Source organism: Eschrichtius robustus, chromosome 7, assembly GCF_028021215.1.
Source record: "Eschrichtius robustus isolate mEscRob2 chromosome 7, mEscRob2.pri, whole genome shotgun sequence".
Taxonomy (NCBI): Eukaryota; Metazoa; Chordata; class Mammalia; order Artiodactyla; family Eschrichtiidae; genus Eschrichtius; species Eschrichtius robustus.
Genome location: NC_090830.1, coordinates 88,457,899 through 88,475,493, shown reverse-complemented (window position 1 = coordinate 88,475,493; position 17,595 = coordinate 88,457,899). Strand labels below are relative to the sequence as shown.

General features: G+C 43.3%; 1 protein-coding gene across 5 annotated transcripts in view; it reads left to right on the top strand.

Moving 5' to 3' along the window:
- GRID1 (glutamate ionotropic receptor delta type subunit 1) overlaps positions 1 to 17,595 on the top strand; it is a 675,078-nt gene that overhangs the window by 418,237 nt on the left and 239,246 nt on the right. For all 5 annotated transcript variants that reach the window (XM_068548005.1, XM_068548004.1, XM_068548008.1 and 2 more), the window contains exon 5: positions 349 to 402. In XM_068548005.1, the coding sequence (XP_068404106.1) occupies positions 349 to 402 (54 nt within the window). The remainder of the gene's footprint in view (positions 1 to 348; positions 403 to 17,595) is intronic.

Below are 17,595 nucleotides of genomic sequence, written 5' to 3'. Positions count from 1 at the left end.
ATGAGACATTTCCCCCTGAGCACCCTTCCAGAAAGGTGTTTGCAGGCCTTCTCCAAGAGGAGAGAGGGGAGGGATGTCCCCGCCCATGGCCCTGTGACGCCTCCTGGAACTGCACTGGCGCGTGAGAGCTCCGAAGAACAGCAGGAAATCAGATGTCCGTGTTCAAATGATGCGTCTTGTAGCTAAGGCAGCCAGAGCTGGCCCCAGGGGGATGGCGTGTTTGGTGCAGAAAAAATTTTCCAGAAACAATGTTTATCAGACTCCATCTCGGCAGTCATCCTGTGCATCTGCCAGCTTCTGGCTTGCTTCTGGTCATGTTTTTTTTTCTCTCTCTCTCTCTCTCTGCAGGCCGTGGAGACCAACCTGGCTTCCAAGGACAGCCACTGGGTCTTTGTGAATGAGGTAAGAGCCCCAGAATGGTGAGGGGCATGGCCTGCACTGAGCCCCCGCCCCTTGGGAAAGTGCAGAGTGATCCTTTCAGGCTCAACTCTGACTTGGGGTGCTGGAATAGATTCCAGGGCTCCACTGTGCAAGACAACAGGTGAGAGAGGTAGACAGAGCTTGCCAAGCTACTCACCTGGAGCAGGTGGAAACCAGGGGAAGAGTGGAGATCTGAGTCCAGGAGGAAGTCAAGAGTCAATGAGAAGTGGTGTCAGGCATTAGATGTGCAGGGTGAGGGGAGGTCGCCAGTCAGGGGTCAGAGACCGGAGAGATGAGGGTGGGTTAGAAAATGGGGTGCAGAGGGGGTGGGCAAAGGAATGCAGAGGGGATGGAGGCTGCATTTCCTGCAGGAGGTTGAAGGTATGTGTGTTATGTGATTCTGCGTGAGGGTGTGTGTATAAGAGTGCATAGGTGTGAGTGTGTAACTGTATATATTTGTGAGAGTGTGGATGTGTGTGGATGTGTGTGCATAAGTGTGTGTGTGCATGTCAGTATGTGTATGAGTATATGTGTATGTGTATAGGTGTGTGTGTATGTGGATGTGTGTGCACACCCCCCCGTGCAGCTGGTCAGGGCACGGTTCAGTGTAACCATTTAAAGGGGGTAAATGGGAAATCTCTCCCATGACTGACCATTCCACTGGTTTGGGTCCTGGGAGGAATGGGCACACCAAGGTTTCACTGCAGCCTGGCCTGCTCTCCACCAATGACACTGTAACTTGTCCTGGCCACCTCCACGCTGCAAACATTACACGGGAGTGGCCTGTGATGCCGTGCCCTCTGCCCGCACATCCATTCAGGAAGCACCCACCAGGGCAGCCTGGTGACCCTAGCCAGCTATTAACACAGCTGACTCTAGAAAGTGCTTCCTGGCACGGGCTTTCATCAGCCCTGTGGCCTTCCGTTGCTCCTAAATTAACTGATCGATTTCTAATGGCCACATACTAGAAGATGCAAGGTTTATTGTGCAGGTAATTTATGCTTTTATGATGTGTGTTTCTTCATCAGCTCAGTGCTACTATGGCTGAAAGAGCTTGGGGTGGCTGATTTTATAATTTTGCAGGTAGTATCAGATAGTAACTGCTTGCAAGGCCCACTTTTCGTGGTTTGTCCATAAATTTGTATCTTATTAGCTCCATGTTTACATGGGCCAGTGGGAGGCATGCGAGGTAACTGCCCATTTCCCTCTGGTTGCGGATGGTTGTGCTGGTAATTAGGAGAAGGGACATGACAGCCACCTCCCCTTTCTTCAGAGCCTGACAGAGTCCCCCGTGGTCCCTGGGAAGTTTGATCCTCTGGGCTTTGCCATCGTCTTTATAGGTTTCTTTTGTTTTGGGGGAAGGATGCATTCTTTGTACCACTTAAGGCAAATATCTAGTGCTGGCTTTATTTTAGGGCGGCTCCTCCAAATTGGATAGCCAGTGTTTCTCTATCGCCAGTCTTCAAAAAGTGCTCTATTTTTACATTTCTAACTTATTTCCTTTTTCCTCCCCTGCATCCTGACCCACGCCCAGGGCCCTCTTGTCTGTCCCTCTTATTCCCTTTCGAGGGCTGGGGTTAACGCTAACCAATGTGAAGGGCCCCCAGGGCATTGCCTGGGCGGCTGGAACCCAAGACTTACTTAGTGCCACTGGGAGGCATCAGGTGTGGGCACACCTGTCGGAGCCACACTGGAACAGCCGCACCCAAGAGGATGGCTGTGTTCCACCCCAGTCGTCAGTGCACCGCACCGCACCGTGAGCTGGCACACCAATCATGTGACTGTCCCTGGGATAAGTGTGTCCTCCTCCAGAAGTGACCTCCCTCTTTCTTGGTTTCCTTGTCTGTGGGGAGGCCAAGCACTTGTCAGGGCATTTCGTGTTTGTTAATATCCTTATCTTCATCAACAACCCTGTATGTCAGTTATTACCATCCTCATTTTGCAGATGGGAAAAGGGAGGCCCGAGAGGTTAAATCACTTGCTCAAGGTCATACAGCTGTTGAATGGTGCATTTGGGATTCTGTGTGATGACTGTCTGGCTCCAGAGCCCTTTCCACCAAAGGGCACCATCATGCATGTGGCCCTGACAACGATCCTTAACCTATGGTCAGGGTCTAATTCAATAAGGTCAGTCAGTAGGGCTCAGGTATGCATACTGACAGGGACACTCTTGGGCTGGCCTTGGTGTCAGCTCACGGACATTCCTGAAGCCTGCGATCTAAAGGTGGGTCCTTTCGTAAAGCTTTGACCCTTAGACCCCAGTGTGGCCTCTGGTTAATGGCTAAGATGTTCTCTAAATTGACTTATCCTTTGGAGCTAGCCATATTCAAAACTGCTGTTTCCTGTTACAGCATGGCCCCATTGGGAACAAGTCCTGTTATTCTTATGACAGTTAGATTTCCAGGCTTTATTCAAAGAGCCACAGACAAATATTTTCCCAGTTGCTTTTCCATTTATCATATGTGATGGCTAGGAAAAACTAAAATAGGAAAAGAAGAGGAGCAGGCATTTGGTAGCTCCAACATGGTCTCCAGAATCCAGCATCTGCACCGGGGCCCCATCTTCCCTCTTCCTGAGCTGCTCCCCACTTCTCTGGAGGAAGTTCAGTCCATCAGATGTGCTCAGGTCTGTGCCTCTTCCTACCACGTTTTTCTCCAGGACGGTCCTCCGGCTCCACCCCCTGCTTCCCTCATTCCTTACAGGCTCTGTCCTCCAGTTTCTCTCTCTGTATTTGACTTTCTTAATATATTTTCCTGGATTCAAGATAAACATTCAAGGGCACATATTTTTGTTTGCTTTCTTCATGCAGTGGTTTTCTTAATATGTCTACCCCTTCACCAGTGAATATTGGTGTTGCATGTTACAAGCCTGTTTTATTTGGAGAAGGGGTAATTGGATACAGAGAAAGGTTTGTGAGTATGTGAGCCTCACTGATAATTTCTACAGGTCTCTGGGCTCCACTGTGGGGACACTAGCAAGCAGGTGTGCTTTGGGGTGTAAACTCTATTTTTATTGATTGATTAAATTACACGTTAATTTGGAGGAGGATGGGGGATTCAAAAGAACGTGTGGAAAGCAAATTTGAACATTAGTCAAGGTGGCCACTAGGCCATGAGTCCCTTGAGGACGTGGTCAGAATCCAGCTCACCACTGAATCCCCAATACCCCATGCAAAGAGTAGATTCTTTTTTTTTTTTTTAATTTATTTTATTTATTTATTTATGGCTGTGTTGGGTCTTCGTTTCTGTGCAAGGGCTTTCTCTAGTTTCAGCAAGTGGGGGCCACTCTTCATCGCGGTGCGCGGGCCTCTCATTATCGCGGCCTCTCTTGTTGCGGAGCACTGGCTCCAAACGCGCAGGCTCAGTAGTTGTGGCTCACGGGCCTAGTTGCTCCGCGGCATGTGGGATCTTCCCAGACCAGGGCTCGAACCCGTGTCCCTTGCATTGGCAGGCAGATTCTCAACCACTGCGCCACCAGGGAAGCCCAAGAGTAGATTCTTAAAAAGGTTTGGTTGAAGGCAAGTCGATGTACTTAGGATAGGGTAGAACAAGTTGCTTTGAATAGTACTTCCCAGCCAGCCTCTGAGAAAAGGCAAAGGCAACAATTAAGATGGGAGGCTCAGGGATGGAGGGGACAGCTCTGGGTCATTCGTCGGAAGCTACCAGTTCAGGACCAGTCAGACTTGACTTTGGCCCCCAGAACCTCTTTATCAGCTGGTCTGGAGAGCTTTCTGTCCACGTGGCTCTGGCCCAGTGATGCACAGGTGTCCTCAGTGCTGGGTGGAGTCGGGACGCAGTGGAGAATGCCCTCCCTGAGAGGCTCTGTGTCCAGGCAGGACACATCTGCCTCATAGCCTGGCCTCTTGGGAACTTTTTGGAGGAAATTCTTTTGTGGAATATGTCTATCTCTCCAGCCTCTTCCAGAACCATCTGTGAAGGGGACTTGAAGCACTCCATTTGTTACTGGACAGCTCTCATGGTTAGACTAGCTCCTCCAGACATAGAAACAAAAGCAAGCTTTGATGGAAGTGGTTCAAGAAATGCAGAAGCACATGCATAACCCTTGCACTTAGGTTTTGTCAGCAAGTGATGTTCTGAGCTGTGTTCTGTGGCTCAGCAGGGGCCCAGGGGGAGGTGGGCTTTAGGAGGGAGGAGTCACATCCGGCAGGCCCTCACACCCTTCTTCCTTGCCAGCCGATGTCCATGACCCCCACATCCCATATCTTTGTTCTCTGAGCTCCAGACCCACGGATCCAGATGCCTTCTGGACTCAGCCGCTTGGAAGCCTCATGACCACCTCCAGCTCAGTGCGTCTCTCTCTGAACTCATCATCCTCCCCCTAACCTGGTTCTCACCCAGTGCTCCAGTCCCAGGGACCGGTGTCTCCATCCTATTTGTTGGCTCCCTAGCCAATGGACAAAAGCCCACATCCTGCTCCCTGCCTCAGAACCTGCTCCAGGATGACCCCATCACACCTTTCCATGCTTTTGTACTTCTTACCCTCTGCCCACGCTCCCATGGCTCATCCATGCAAGCAGTGGGTGACTTGTTGTTTCCTCTATTTATTTTCCTCTCCTGGCTCTGGACCTTTGCTAGGATTTTCCTTTATTCCTGGAATGCCTGTCTCTGGCTATCAAGGACTTACCTTTTCAAGTCCTGTGGGGTACAAGCTCTTCCTCTCGGGCACACAGGCTCCCCTGTGCCCTGGACAGGCCATTGGCAGGTGGTGGAGCAGCCAGGGAGGAGGGCAGGGGAAGCACTGGCCAGGCTTCCTGCAGCAGTCTCCACACTGGGCTCAGGGGAACACATGTTCTGCTAATTCGTAGGTGCTTTGTGGAAAAAGGATTCTGTGATCAAAGAGGGTGGATAAGTTAAACAGCAAGAAACAGGTGTCTCCTGCAGGCATCTTCCATCTCTAATGCATACTGTGCTTTCCAAGGATGAAGTGGTGCACGCTGGCTGCCACATGCATTTGTGTTTCAAACACACTCATGTGCTTTTTCTCTCGACATCCGCTCACCTGTATGCTGGAATAGGTCTTTGGCAGGTGGTGGGCTGCCAGGGTCCATAACATAGAGTTCATATTCCTCCACGTGGTCTATGAGGCTGTTGATGAGCTGACTTCAGAGCCCTCTCTGGTCTCAGTTCCAGAGATTGCTTGTCTTCTAGAGCTGCTGTGCCTGTATCATAAGACATCTCTGCCACCCCAATTGCAGGGTCATCCCAGTGTCTGGACCTCTTCATAGCCCCCTCTGCCCAGAGTGTTCTCCTGTTGTTGCCCCTCGGGCCCCGGCCCCAGCCCCCACCTTATCACCTTCACTGGTTTGCCACCAACAAACATTCCATAAGGACCCTCCGGGTACAGACCTTGGCCTGCCCCAGAGGAGACTCCCATCAACAGTCCAGAGAACATCACTGTAGACTTTCAAACCATCCCTACCCCCAAACACACACTGAGTTAAAGCAAATGAAAATGAGATTAGGCTACACATGCATAATGTAGGGGAGAGAAATGCTAATATACTAATTGAAGAAAACAAGAATAAATAGACCATGATATGCATGCTGAATCAAATAGCTTTAAGAAGTCTCTATTTGTGGCACAGAGGAAGAGAGGGAGGGTAAAGATTTAATTTTTGTTCTTCCTTTCATTTTGAAGATTCCAATTCTGTTCGGATGTTAAGTCCCTGTACCATTTACCGTCTGCAAATTTCATTTAGCAACACTCCAGGACAATTATGTTTATTGTAATCGATTCACTTGTTTCTCTCCCCAGCCCCACTGAGGAGTCCTTGAGGACAGGGGCCACATCTTAGCCAGCTCTGTAGCCCACTGAGAGCCCAGAATGAAGAATAGGAGCCGCTGTTTATCAGACATTAGATGGAGCCAGGCACTCTTTCTGAGCGTCACTTTTCAAATCTATTTTTTACTTAAAAATTAACCGCTTTATTGAGGTTTAATTCACATACAATAAACACACATATTTAAATGTACAGTTTTTCTTTGCCATATGTATACACCTGTGAAACTGTAACCACAATGAAGATGGTGAACATATACGTCACCCCGACAGTGTCTTCATGCCCCTTTGTAATCCCCACCCCTGTCCTACCTTCCCCACTCCCCAGGTAGTCTGTTTCTCGCTCTACAGACTATTTGTATTTTCTAGAGTTTTTATGTAAGTGGAATCATAGAGTACATACTCTTCTTTTCTTCTATTTTGCTATGGCTATTTCCCTCCAGATAATTATTTTTTTGAGATTTACCCATATTGCAATATACAACAATAGTTCTTTTTATTGATGAGGCATGTTCAATTGTATGACTACACCACAATTTGAACATACATTTTACCCCTTGATGGGCATTTGGGTTGTTTGAGAATTTTGGTGATTACAAATAAGGCTGCTGTGAACCTTCATATACAAGTCTTTGTATGGACAAAGGCTTTCATTTTCCTTGGGTACACATTTCCAAGTGAAATTGCAATGTTGTATGGCAGATGTACGTTGAATTCTTTAAGAAACTTCCAGGTTATATGAGAATTCCAGTTGTTCCACATCTTCTTCAGTACCTGGTTTGATCAGGGTTTTTGATATTAGCCACTGTAGTGGTGTTTAATGGCACCTCATTATGGTTGTAGTTTTCATTTCCCTAACGACGAACGATACTGAGCATATTTTCAGGTGTTCATTTGCCATCTATATCTATAGCTTCCTTGGGGGGGAAGCTGAAATCATTGATTTGAGAACTTTATTTTTCTTTACTGCTTTAAACTTCCTTTAAGTGATTTAATGGCATCTCCCAAATTTTGACATACTGTATTTTCATTGTTATTCAGTTCAAAATACTTTCTATATTACCTTTTGATTTCTTTTTTGACCCATGGGTTGTTTAGATGTGTGTTATAATAGTCTCTAAATATTTGAAGATTTTTCAGGGATCTTTCTCTTATTGATTTTTAATTTAGCTCCATTGTGGTCAGAGACCATAGTTGAATTACTTGAATTCTTGAATATTACTTGAATCCTTTTAAATTTATTGAGACTTATTTAATAGTCCAATATATTGTCTTTGCTGATAAATTTTTTTGTGCACTTGAAAAGGATGTGTAATCTGTTGTGAGGAATGTTCTATAAATGTCAGTTGGGTCAATTTTGTTGATAGTGCTGTTTATGTCTTCTGTATCGTTGATTATATTTTGTCTATTTGTTCTATCAATTATTAAGAACAGGGTATCAAAATATTCAGCTTTAATTTTGAGTTTGCCTACTTCTCCTTGCAGTTTTATCAGTTGTTGCTTAATATATTTTGAAGCTTTGTTACTAGAGGCATAAATGTTTAGGATTTTTATGTCCTGTCGATTAATTGATCTATTATCATTACGGAATGACCTTCTTTGTCCCTCTGCTCTAAAATGTCCTCTGCTCTGAAATATACTTTATCTGATATTACTGAAGCTATTGGAGATTTATTTTGACTAGTGTTAGCCTAATATAGTTTTCTCCATTCTTTTCCTTTTAACTTATTTGTTTCTTTAAAGTATGTTTCTTGAAGGCCATTCCTACTTGGATCTTGCTATTTTATTCATTAGGACACTGTGTTTCTTTGTTTGTTTTTTGTTTTTAATTTTTTAACATCTTTATTGGAGTATAATTGCTTTACAATGGTGTGTTAGTTTCTGCTTTATAACAAAGTGAATCAGTTATACATATAAATATGTTCCCATATCTCTTGACACTGCGTTTTAATTAAAGTGCTTTGATAATTCAATATGACTATTGATATGGTTAGGAGAGGGTGGAGTCCTGAAAGCCAAATTAAGAAATTATTTCAAAGAGGAGGGAGAGCTCATTGGTGTCAGATGCTGCTGCCTTGAGGATGTGGTGACCTTGGGGGTGAATGTTGGGAAAGGGTTGGAGGATAAATTTCCAGGTACTTCAACTTATATCATTCCATTTTACAGATAAGGAAACAGAGGCTTAGAGAAATGGATTGACTTTTCAATATCACTTAGTAAGTGGCAGAATCAGGATTTGAACTTAGGTGTGAGTGACTACACATTTCAGAAATATATTCTTGGGACTTCCCTGGTGGCGCATTGGCTAAGAATCCACCTGCCCGGGGGGTGGCTGTGGCTCACCGTGGGGACAAGGACACTGGTAGCAGAAGTTCTGGGAAGTACTCCTTGGTGTGAGCCCTCCAAGAGTCTGCCATTAGCCCCACCAAAGAGTCCAGGTAGGCTCCAGTGTTGGGTCGCCTCAGGCCAAACAACCAACAGGGAGGGAATCCAGCCCCACCCATCAGCAGTCAAGCGGATTAAAGTTTTACTAAGTTCTGCCCACCAGAGCAACAGTCAGCTCTACCCACCACCAGTCCCTCCCATTAGAAAACTTGCACAAGCCTCTTAGATAGCTTCATCCACCAGAGGGAAGACAGCAAAAGCAAGAAGAACTACAATCCTGCAGCCTGTGGCACAAAAACCACATTCACAGAAAGATAGACAAGATGAAAAGGCAGAAGGCTATGTACCAGATAAAGGAACAAGATAAAACCCTAGAAAAACAACTAAATGAAGTGGAGATAGGCAACCTTCCAGAAAAAGAATTCAGAATAATGATAGTGAAGATGATCCAGGACCTCGGAAAAAGAATGGAGGCAAAGATCGAGAAGATGCAAGAAATGTTTAACAAAGACCTAGAAGAATTAAAGAACAAACAAACAGAGATGACCAATACAATAACTGAAATGAAAACTACACTAGAAGGAATCAATAGCAGAATAACTGAGGCAGAAGAACGGATAAGTGACCTGGAAGACAGAATGGGGGAATTCACTGCTATGGAACAGAATAAAGAGGAAAGAATGAAAAGAAATGAAGACAGCCTAAGAGACCTCTGGGACAACATTAAATGCACCAATGTTCACATTATAGGAGTCCCAGAAGGAGGAGAGAGAGAGAAAGGACCCAAGAAAATATTTGAAGAGATTATAGTCGAAAACTTCCCTAACATGGGAAAGGAAATAGCCACCCAAGTCCAGGAAGCACAGCGAGTCCCATACAGGATAAACCCAAGGAGAAACACTCCGAGACACATAGTAATCAAACTGGCAAAAATTAAAGACAAAGAAAAATTATTAAAAGCAGCAAGGGAAAAACAACAAATAACATACAAGGGAAGTCCCATAAGGTTAACAGCTGATTTCTCAGCAGAAACTCTACAAGCCAGAGGGAGTGGCATGGTATACTTAAAGTGATGAAAGGGAAGAACCTACAACCAAGATTACTCTACCCAGCAAGGATCTCATTCAGATTCGATGGAGAAATCAAAAGCTTTACAGACAAGCAAAAGCTAAGAATTCAGCACCACCATACCAGCTCTACAACAAATGCTAAAGGAACTTCTCTAAGTGGGAAACACAAGAGAAGAAAAGGACCTACAAAAACAAACCCAAAACAATTAAGAAAATGGTCATAGGAACATACATATCGATAATTACCCTAAACGTGAATGGATTAAATGCTCCAACCAAAAGACACAGGCTTGCTGAATGGATACAAGAACAAGACCTATCTATATGCTGTCTACAAGAGACCCACTTCAGACCTAGGGACACATACAGACTGAAAAGTGAGGGGTTGGAAAAAGATATTCCATGCAAATGGAAATCAAAAGAAAGCTGGAGTAGCAATACTCATATCAGATAAAATAGACTTTAAAATAAAGAATGTTACAAGAGACAAGGAAGGACACTACATAATGATCAAGGGATCAATCCAAAAAGAAGATATAACAATTATAAATATATATGCACCCAACATAGGAGCACCTCAATACATAAGGCAACTGCTAACAGCTATAAAAGAGGAAATCGACAGTAACACAATAATAGTGGGGGGCTTTAACACCTCACTTACACCAATGGACAGATCATCCAAAATGAAAATAAATAAGGAAACACAAGCTTTAAGTGACACAATAGACCAGATAGATTTAATTGATATTTATAGGACATTCCATCCGAAAACAGCAGATTACACTTTCTTCTCCAGTGCTCATGGAACATTCTCCAGGATAGATCACATCTTGGGTCACAAATCAAGCCTCAGTAAATTTAAGAAAATTGAAATTATATCAAGCATCTTTTCTGAACACAACGCTATGAGATTAGAAATGAATTACACGGGAAGAAAACGTAAAAAAACACAAACACATGGAGGCTAAACAATACATTACTAAATAACCAATAGATCACTGAAGAAATCAAAGAGGAAATCAGAAAATACCTAGAGACAAATGACAATGAAAACACGACAATCCAAAACCTATGGGATGCAGCAAAAGCAGCTCTAAGAGGGAAGTTTATAGCAATACAAGCCTACCTCAAGAAACAAGAAAAATCTCAAATAAACAATCTAACCTTACACCTAAAGGAACTAGAGAAAGAAGAACAAACAAAACCCAAAGTTAGCAGAAAGAAATCATAAAGATCAGAGCGGAAATAAATGAAATAGAAACAAAGAAAACAATAGCAAAGATCAATAAAACTAAAAGCTGGTTCTTTGAGAAGGTAAACAAAATTGATAAACCCTTAGCCAGACTCATCAAGAAAAAGAGGGAGAAGACTCAAATCAATAAAATTAGAAATGAAAAAGGAGAAGTTACAACAGACATCGCAGAAATACAAAGCATCCTAAGAGACTACTACAGGCAACTCTATGCCAATAAAATGGACAACCTGGAAGAAATGGACAAACTCTTAGAAAGGTATAACCTTCCAAGACTGAACCAGGAAGAAACAGAAAATATGAACAGACCAATCACAAATAATGAATTGAAACTGTGATTAAAAATCTTCCAGCAAACAAAAGTTCAGGACCAGATGGCTTCACAGGTGAATTCTATCAAACATTTAGAGAAGAGCTAACACCCATCCTTCTCAAACTCTTCCAAAAAATTGCAGAGGAAGGAACACTCCCAAACACATTCTATGAGGCCACCATCACCCTGATACCAAAACCAGACAAGGATACTACAAAAAAAGAAAATTACAGACCAATATCACTGATGAATATAGATGCAAAAATCCTCAACAAAATACTAGCAAACAGAATCCAACAACACATTAAAAGGATCACACACCATGATCAACTGGGATTTATCCCAGGGATGCAAGGATTCTTCAGTATATGCAAATCAATCAATGTGATACACCATATTAACAAATTGAAGAATAAAAATCATATGATCGTCTCAATAGATGCAGAAAAAGCTTTTGACGAATTCAACACCCATTTATGATAAAAACTCTCCAGAAAGTGGGCATAGAGGGAACCTACCTCAACATAATAAAGGCCATATACGGCAAACATCATTCTCAATGGTGAAAAACTGAAAGCATTTCCTCTAAGATCAGGGACAGGACAGGGTGTCCACTCTCACCACTATTATTCAACATAGTTTTGGAAGTCCTAGCCACGGCAATCAGAGAAGAAAAGGAAATAAAAGTAATACAAATTGGAAAAGAAGAAGTAAAACTGTCACTGTTTGCAGATGACATGATACTATACATAGAGAATCCTAAAGACGCCACCAGAAAACTACTAGAGCTAATCAATGAATTTGATAAAGTTGCAGGATACAAAATTAATGCACAGAATTCTCTTGCATTCCTACACACTAATGATGAAAAATCTGAAAGAGAAATTAAGGAAACACTCCCATTTACCATTGCAACAAAAAGAATAAAATACCTAGGAATAAACCTACCTAGGGAGACAAAAGACCTGTATGCAGAAAACTATAAGACACTGCTGAAAGAAATTAAAGATGATACCAACAGATGGAGAGATATACCATGTTCTTGGATTGGAAGAATCAACATTGTGAAAATGACTATACTACCCAAAGCAATCTACAGATTCAATGCAATCCCTATCAAATTACCAATGGCATTTTTTATGGAACTAGAACAAAAAATCTTAAAATTTTATGGAGGCACAAAAGACCCTGAATAGCCAAAGCAGTCTTGCGGGAAAAAAACGGAGCTGGAGGAATCAGACTCCCTGACTTCAGACTATACTACAAAGCTGCAGTAATGAAGACAATATGGTACTGGCACAAAAACAGAAACATAGATCAATGGAACAAGATAGAAAGCCCAGAGACAAATCCTCGCACCTATGGTCAACTAATCTATGACAAAGGAGGCAAGGATGTACAATGGAGAAAAGACGGTCTCTTCAGTAAGTGGTGCTGGGAAAACTGGACAGCTACATGTAAAAGAATGAAATTAGGACACTCCCTAACACCATACACAAAAATAAACTCAAAATGGATTAGCGACCTAAATGTAAGACCGGACACTATAAAACTCTTCGAGGAAAACATAGGAAGAACACTCTTTGACATAAATCACAGCAAGATCTTTTTTGATCCACCTCCTAGAGTAATGGAAATAAAAACAAAAATTAACAAAGGGGACCTAATGAAACTTAAAAGCTTTTGCACAGCAAAGGAAACCATAAACAAGACAAAAAGACAACACTCAGAATGGGAGAAAATATTTGCAAAGGAATCAACGGACAAAGGATTAATCTCCAAAATATATAAACAGCTCATGCAGCTCAATATTAAAAAAACAAACAACCCAATCCAAAAATGGGCAGAAGACCTAAATAGACATTTCTCCAAAGAAGGCATACAGATGGCCAAGAGGCACATGAAAAGCTGCTCAACCTCACTAACTATTAGAGAAATGCACATCAAAACTTCAATGAGGTATCACCTCACACCAGTTCGAATGGGCATCATCAGAAAATCTACAAACAACAAATGCTGGAGAGGGTGTGGAGAAAAGGGAACCCTCTTGCACTGTTGGTGGGAATGTAAATTGATACAGCAACTATGGAGAACAGTATGGAGGTTCCTTAAAAAACTAAAAATAGAATTACCATATGATCCACCAATCCCACTACTGGGCATACACCCTGAGAAAACCATAATTCAAAAAGCCACATGCACCATAATGTTCACTGCAGCACTATTTACAATAGCCAGGTTATGGAAGCAACCTAAATGCCCATCGACAGACAAATGGATAAAGAAGATGTGGTACATGTATACAATGGAATATTACTCAGACATAAAAAGGAACAAAACTGGGTCATTTGTTGAGACGTGGATGGATCTAGAGACTGTCATACAGAGTGAAGTAAGTCAGAAGGAGAAAAACAAATATTGTGTATTAACACATGTATGTGGAACCTAGAAAAATGGTACAGATGAACCGGTTTGCAGGGCAGAAGTTGAGACACAGGTGTAGAGAACAAACGTATGGACACCAAGTGGGGAAAGCTGCGGGGGGTGGGGATGGTGGTGTGATGAATTGGGCGATTGGGATTGACATGTATACACTGATGTGTATAAAATTGATGACTAATAAGAACCTGGTGTATAAAAAAATAAGTAAAATTCAAAAATTAAAAAAAAACCAATAAATAAAGAGAATCCACCTGCCAATGCAGGGGACGCAGGTTCAAGCCCTGGTCTGGGAAGATACCACATGCCACAGAGCAACTAAGCCCATGTGCCACAACTACTGAGCTTGCGCTCCAGAGCCCACGAGCCACAACTGCTGAGCCCGTGTGCCACAACTACTGAAGCCCACGTGCCTAGAGCCTGTGCTCCGCAACAAGAGAAGCCACCACAACAAAGAGTAGCTCCCCCTCACCGTAACTAGAGAAAGCCCGTGAGCAGCAACGAAGACCCAAAGCAGCCAAAAATAAAAAGATAAATAGACAAATAAATGTATATAAAGAAAAGAAATATATTCCCAATGCCACACTGCCCCTCTCTCACCTTTCCCCTTCACACTCAGCACTAATTAAATGCTAAATACATGACTGAATTCCAGCAGTATTTGACTTTTTAAAAATAATGGGGAAGTAGTAATATAATCTTGTGTGGAAAGTCTTATTATAAAATTTTTATTATTTATTATTAAATTTCTTCCCTTTATGTTATTTTCCATATCAGCACCTTATTTTTAAAATTTCCTATGGGACTTCCCTGGTGGTGCAGTGGTTAAGAATCCACCTGCCAATGCGGGGGACGCGGGTTCGAGCCCTGGTCCAGGAAGATCCCACATGCCGCGGAGCACCTGAGCCTGGGCACCACAACTACTGAGCCTGCGCTGTAGAGCCTGTGAGCCACAACTACTGAGCACACGTGCCATGACTGCTGAAACCTGCGCGCCTAGAACCCATGCTTCGCAACAAGAGAAGCCACCGCAGTGGGAAGCCCGCGCACCACAATGAAGAGTAGCCCCCTCTCACCGCAACTAGAGAAAGCCCGGGCACAGCAACGAAGACCCAATACAGCCAAAAAGTTTTTTTTTAAATTAAAATAAATTTCAAGAATAAAATTTCCTATGGAAAAGGTGAAAGAATCCTGGAAAAGCCCACACAAATAAGCTAATGCATGTCACATGAGTAGTATCTGAAAGGAACAAACCATATTTACTGGAAATGTACTTCGGTTTGTTAATCAGAATATATCTGTTTTCCTTTCTCAGCCCAAAAGGAATCTATGAGAGTTAACACTTATGGTTACAGATAGTTGAAGAAATTTTTGTTGTGTAATATCATTCTTCAGCCCTTTTGAAAGCCCCATGTGGGGGAACTTGGAGCTACACTGATAGTGCCTTTGGGGAGCAGTATTGAGAAAGCAGCAAGGTACCATTGTGTTTTAGATCAACCTTTGGGAACACGCCATGGATAGGATTTGACTCCAGTGCCGACCACTTCTTTGACTTTGGGCAAATTGTTTTACTTCCTTCCTTGAACTTTATTCTCCTCATCCACTCAGTAGGGTTTGTGATAAACACCTCATGGGAAATTTATGAAGACTAAATGAGATAACTCACCAGAAATGACCCTTCACAGGGTCTGGCATAGAGCAGGAACTCTTAAAAGATAGCTCTTCTTATTAACAATCAACTAATGTTCTGTGGGCAAGTTTGTTTTTGGAACTTAATCAAAGAAGCATCCAGATTTAAGGACTTGATAACAGGTCGGTGCATGTCTTTATGAGGAGTTCAGGGGGTTGGGGACATAGCTTGGTTCATCGCCTGGATGAATTTGAATTGCAGCATTTATAACTGTGTTTTAGCTTGCTGGGACCCTAGTTCTCCCTATCTCTGTCTTTCAAACTCCTGTGCATCCTTTAAGACTCAGATCAAATTACCCTCTCCCTACTTTGCAATACCTATTGATTTCTTCTGTAAACTTTCCTTCTTCCAATACCCCACAGAACTCAGGCTGTGATTCTTCAGTGGTCCTTAACTTCTTCCTCTATGTCCTATTTCCCTACCTGGATCTGTAACTCTTGACCATCTATCATTCATTTAGCATCCATGTACCAAACACCTATGAGGCACTGGGGGTGCTTATGAGAATTAGAGAGATATGCTCCTCACCCTCAGCTTATATTATCATGGGTAGGAAATGTGTGCCTGGATTACTAAACTACAGCTAGGCAATGATTCTAGGAGCCACTCCAGATCCTCTGCAATTTGCGAGCAAGTTAACTCCCTGCAAACAGAACGGCTCAGCCAGACCCCATTGCTGTGGAATCAGACTCCATGTTTTAGACGTGAGTCAATTGTTTCCAGCAAGTTTATTGTTATTTTTTAGAGTTTTGACAGAAGAATGCTTGGGGAAGGGAGTGCTGACACTTAGGGAGTTATAAAAATAGGTTTAATTACCACTTGCAGCAAATATATCTGAATGAAAACTAAAGGTTAGCGTCTCTACCTTTCTGCATTCCTATCCATCTCTCTTCCCACAAATGGATTCTGGTGGATTCAGATGAACTCGTTGCTTGTGCCAGAAAGACCCTATTATCTGTGCCTTCTACCCTGTTATTACACCTCCTTTGCCAGGCTGGATAATCATCAGGCACCACACAGAGAAGTGAGAAGCAAGGGTTTGTGTACACACACACACACACACACACCACACACACACATACACATACACACACACATATGCAAAGACAGGGCTGCTGCTTTCATGTGCAGCTCCTGTAGGAGCTCTCAGGGAGAGTCCTTTCAAAACTGGAACATGAAAGCAGAAATGGAGGCAGGAGAAAATTCAAGCCACCAGAGCTTCTTGTGAGGTGTCTTAAATGATGTGTGAGGGCTCCTAGAGACAGTAGACTCAGCTTTGGTTCTTTTTACCGCTGTCTCAAACAGAGGATATGTGCACTGAGGCAGCCTGTGTCTTGGAGCTGGTTGAAGAATCCAAAGTGAGTATTGTGCAGTTTCAGAAAGGGGAGGGAACCCTTTAATTGTCAGTGATCAGAACTGTGACATAGTTTCCTACAGCCTTGGAGACTGGCTTGTCAGTTACCATGGCAATGAGAGACTGAGGACCAGATGCTGCCTCCATCGTGTCTGGCACTACTCCTGGCCAGGTGTAGAGTTGGCCTCCTGGTCAAGAATTGCTGAAGAGCCCACCTTGTGAGGCCAGGGGGTTCTAAACAACCTCCTCCGTACCCTCAGATCTCTGCTTGTTTGCTGTGGGGCATTGCAAAAACAGTGAGCCACGTGGTTTGTCCTCAGAAGCAAGGAGACTCACATTGTTGAGTACCTACTGTGTGCCAGGCCCTGCTTTGGATGCCTTATAGACAAAACAAGTGACATCTGCCCATGAAATCCCACTTAAAGAGATTGTAAGGGCTTCCCTGGTGGCGCAGTGGTTGAGAATCTGCCTGCCAATGCAGGGGACACAGGTTCGAGCCCTGGTCTGGGAAGATCCCACATGCCGCTGAGCAACTAGGCCCGTGAGCCACAGCTACTGAGCCTGCGCGTCTGGAGCCTGTGCTCCGCAACAAGAGAGGCCGCGATAGTGAGAGGCCCACACACCGCGATGAAGAATGGCCCCCGCTTGCCGCAACTAGAGAAAGCCCTTGCACAGAAACGAAGACCCAACACAGCCAAAAATAAATAAATAAATAAATAAAATAAAAATAAAGGAATTCCTTTAAAAAAAAAAAAAGAGGTTGCAAGAAATTTGAATCCATTATAAAAGGATAGCTTCCTCCTTGTCCTCAGGAAGTTGTGTAAAGGTCCCTGGGTTTTACACTGTCAAGGTCAATCATAGAAAGATCTC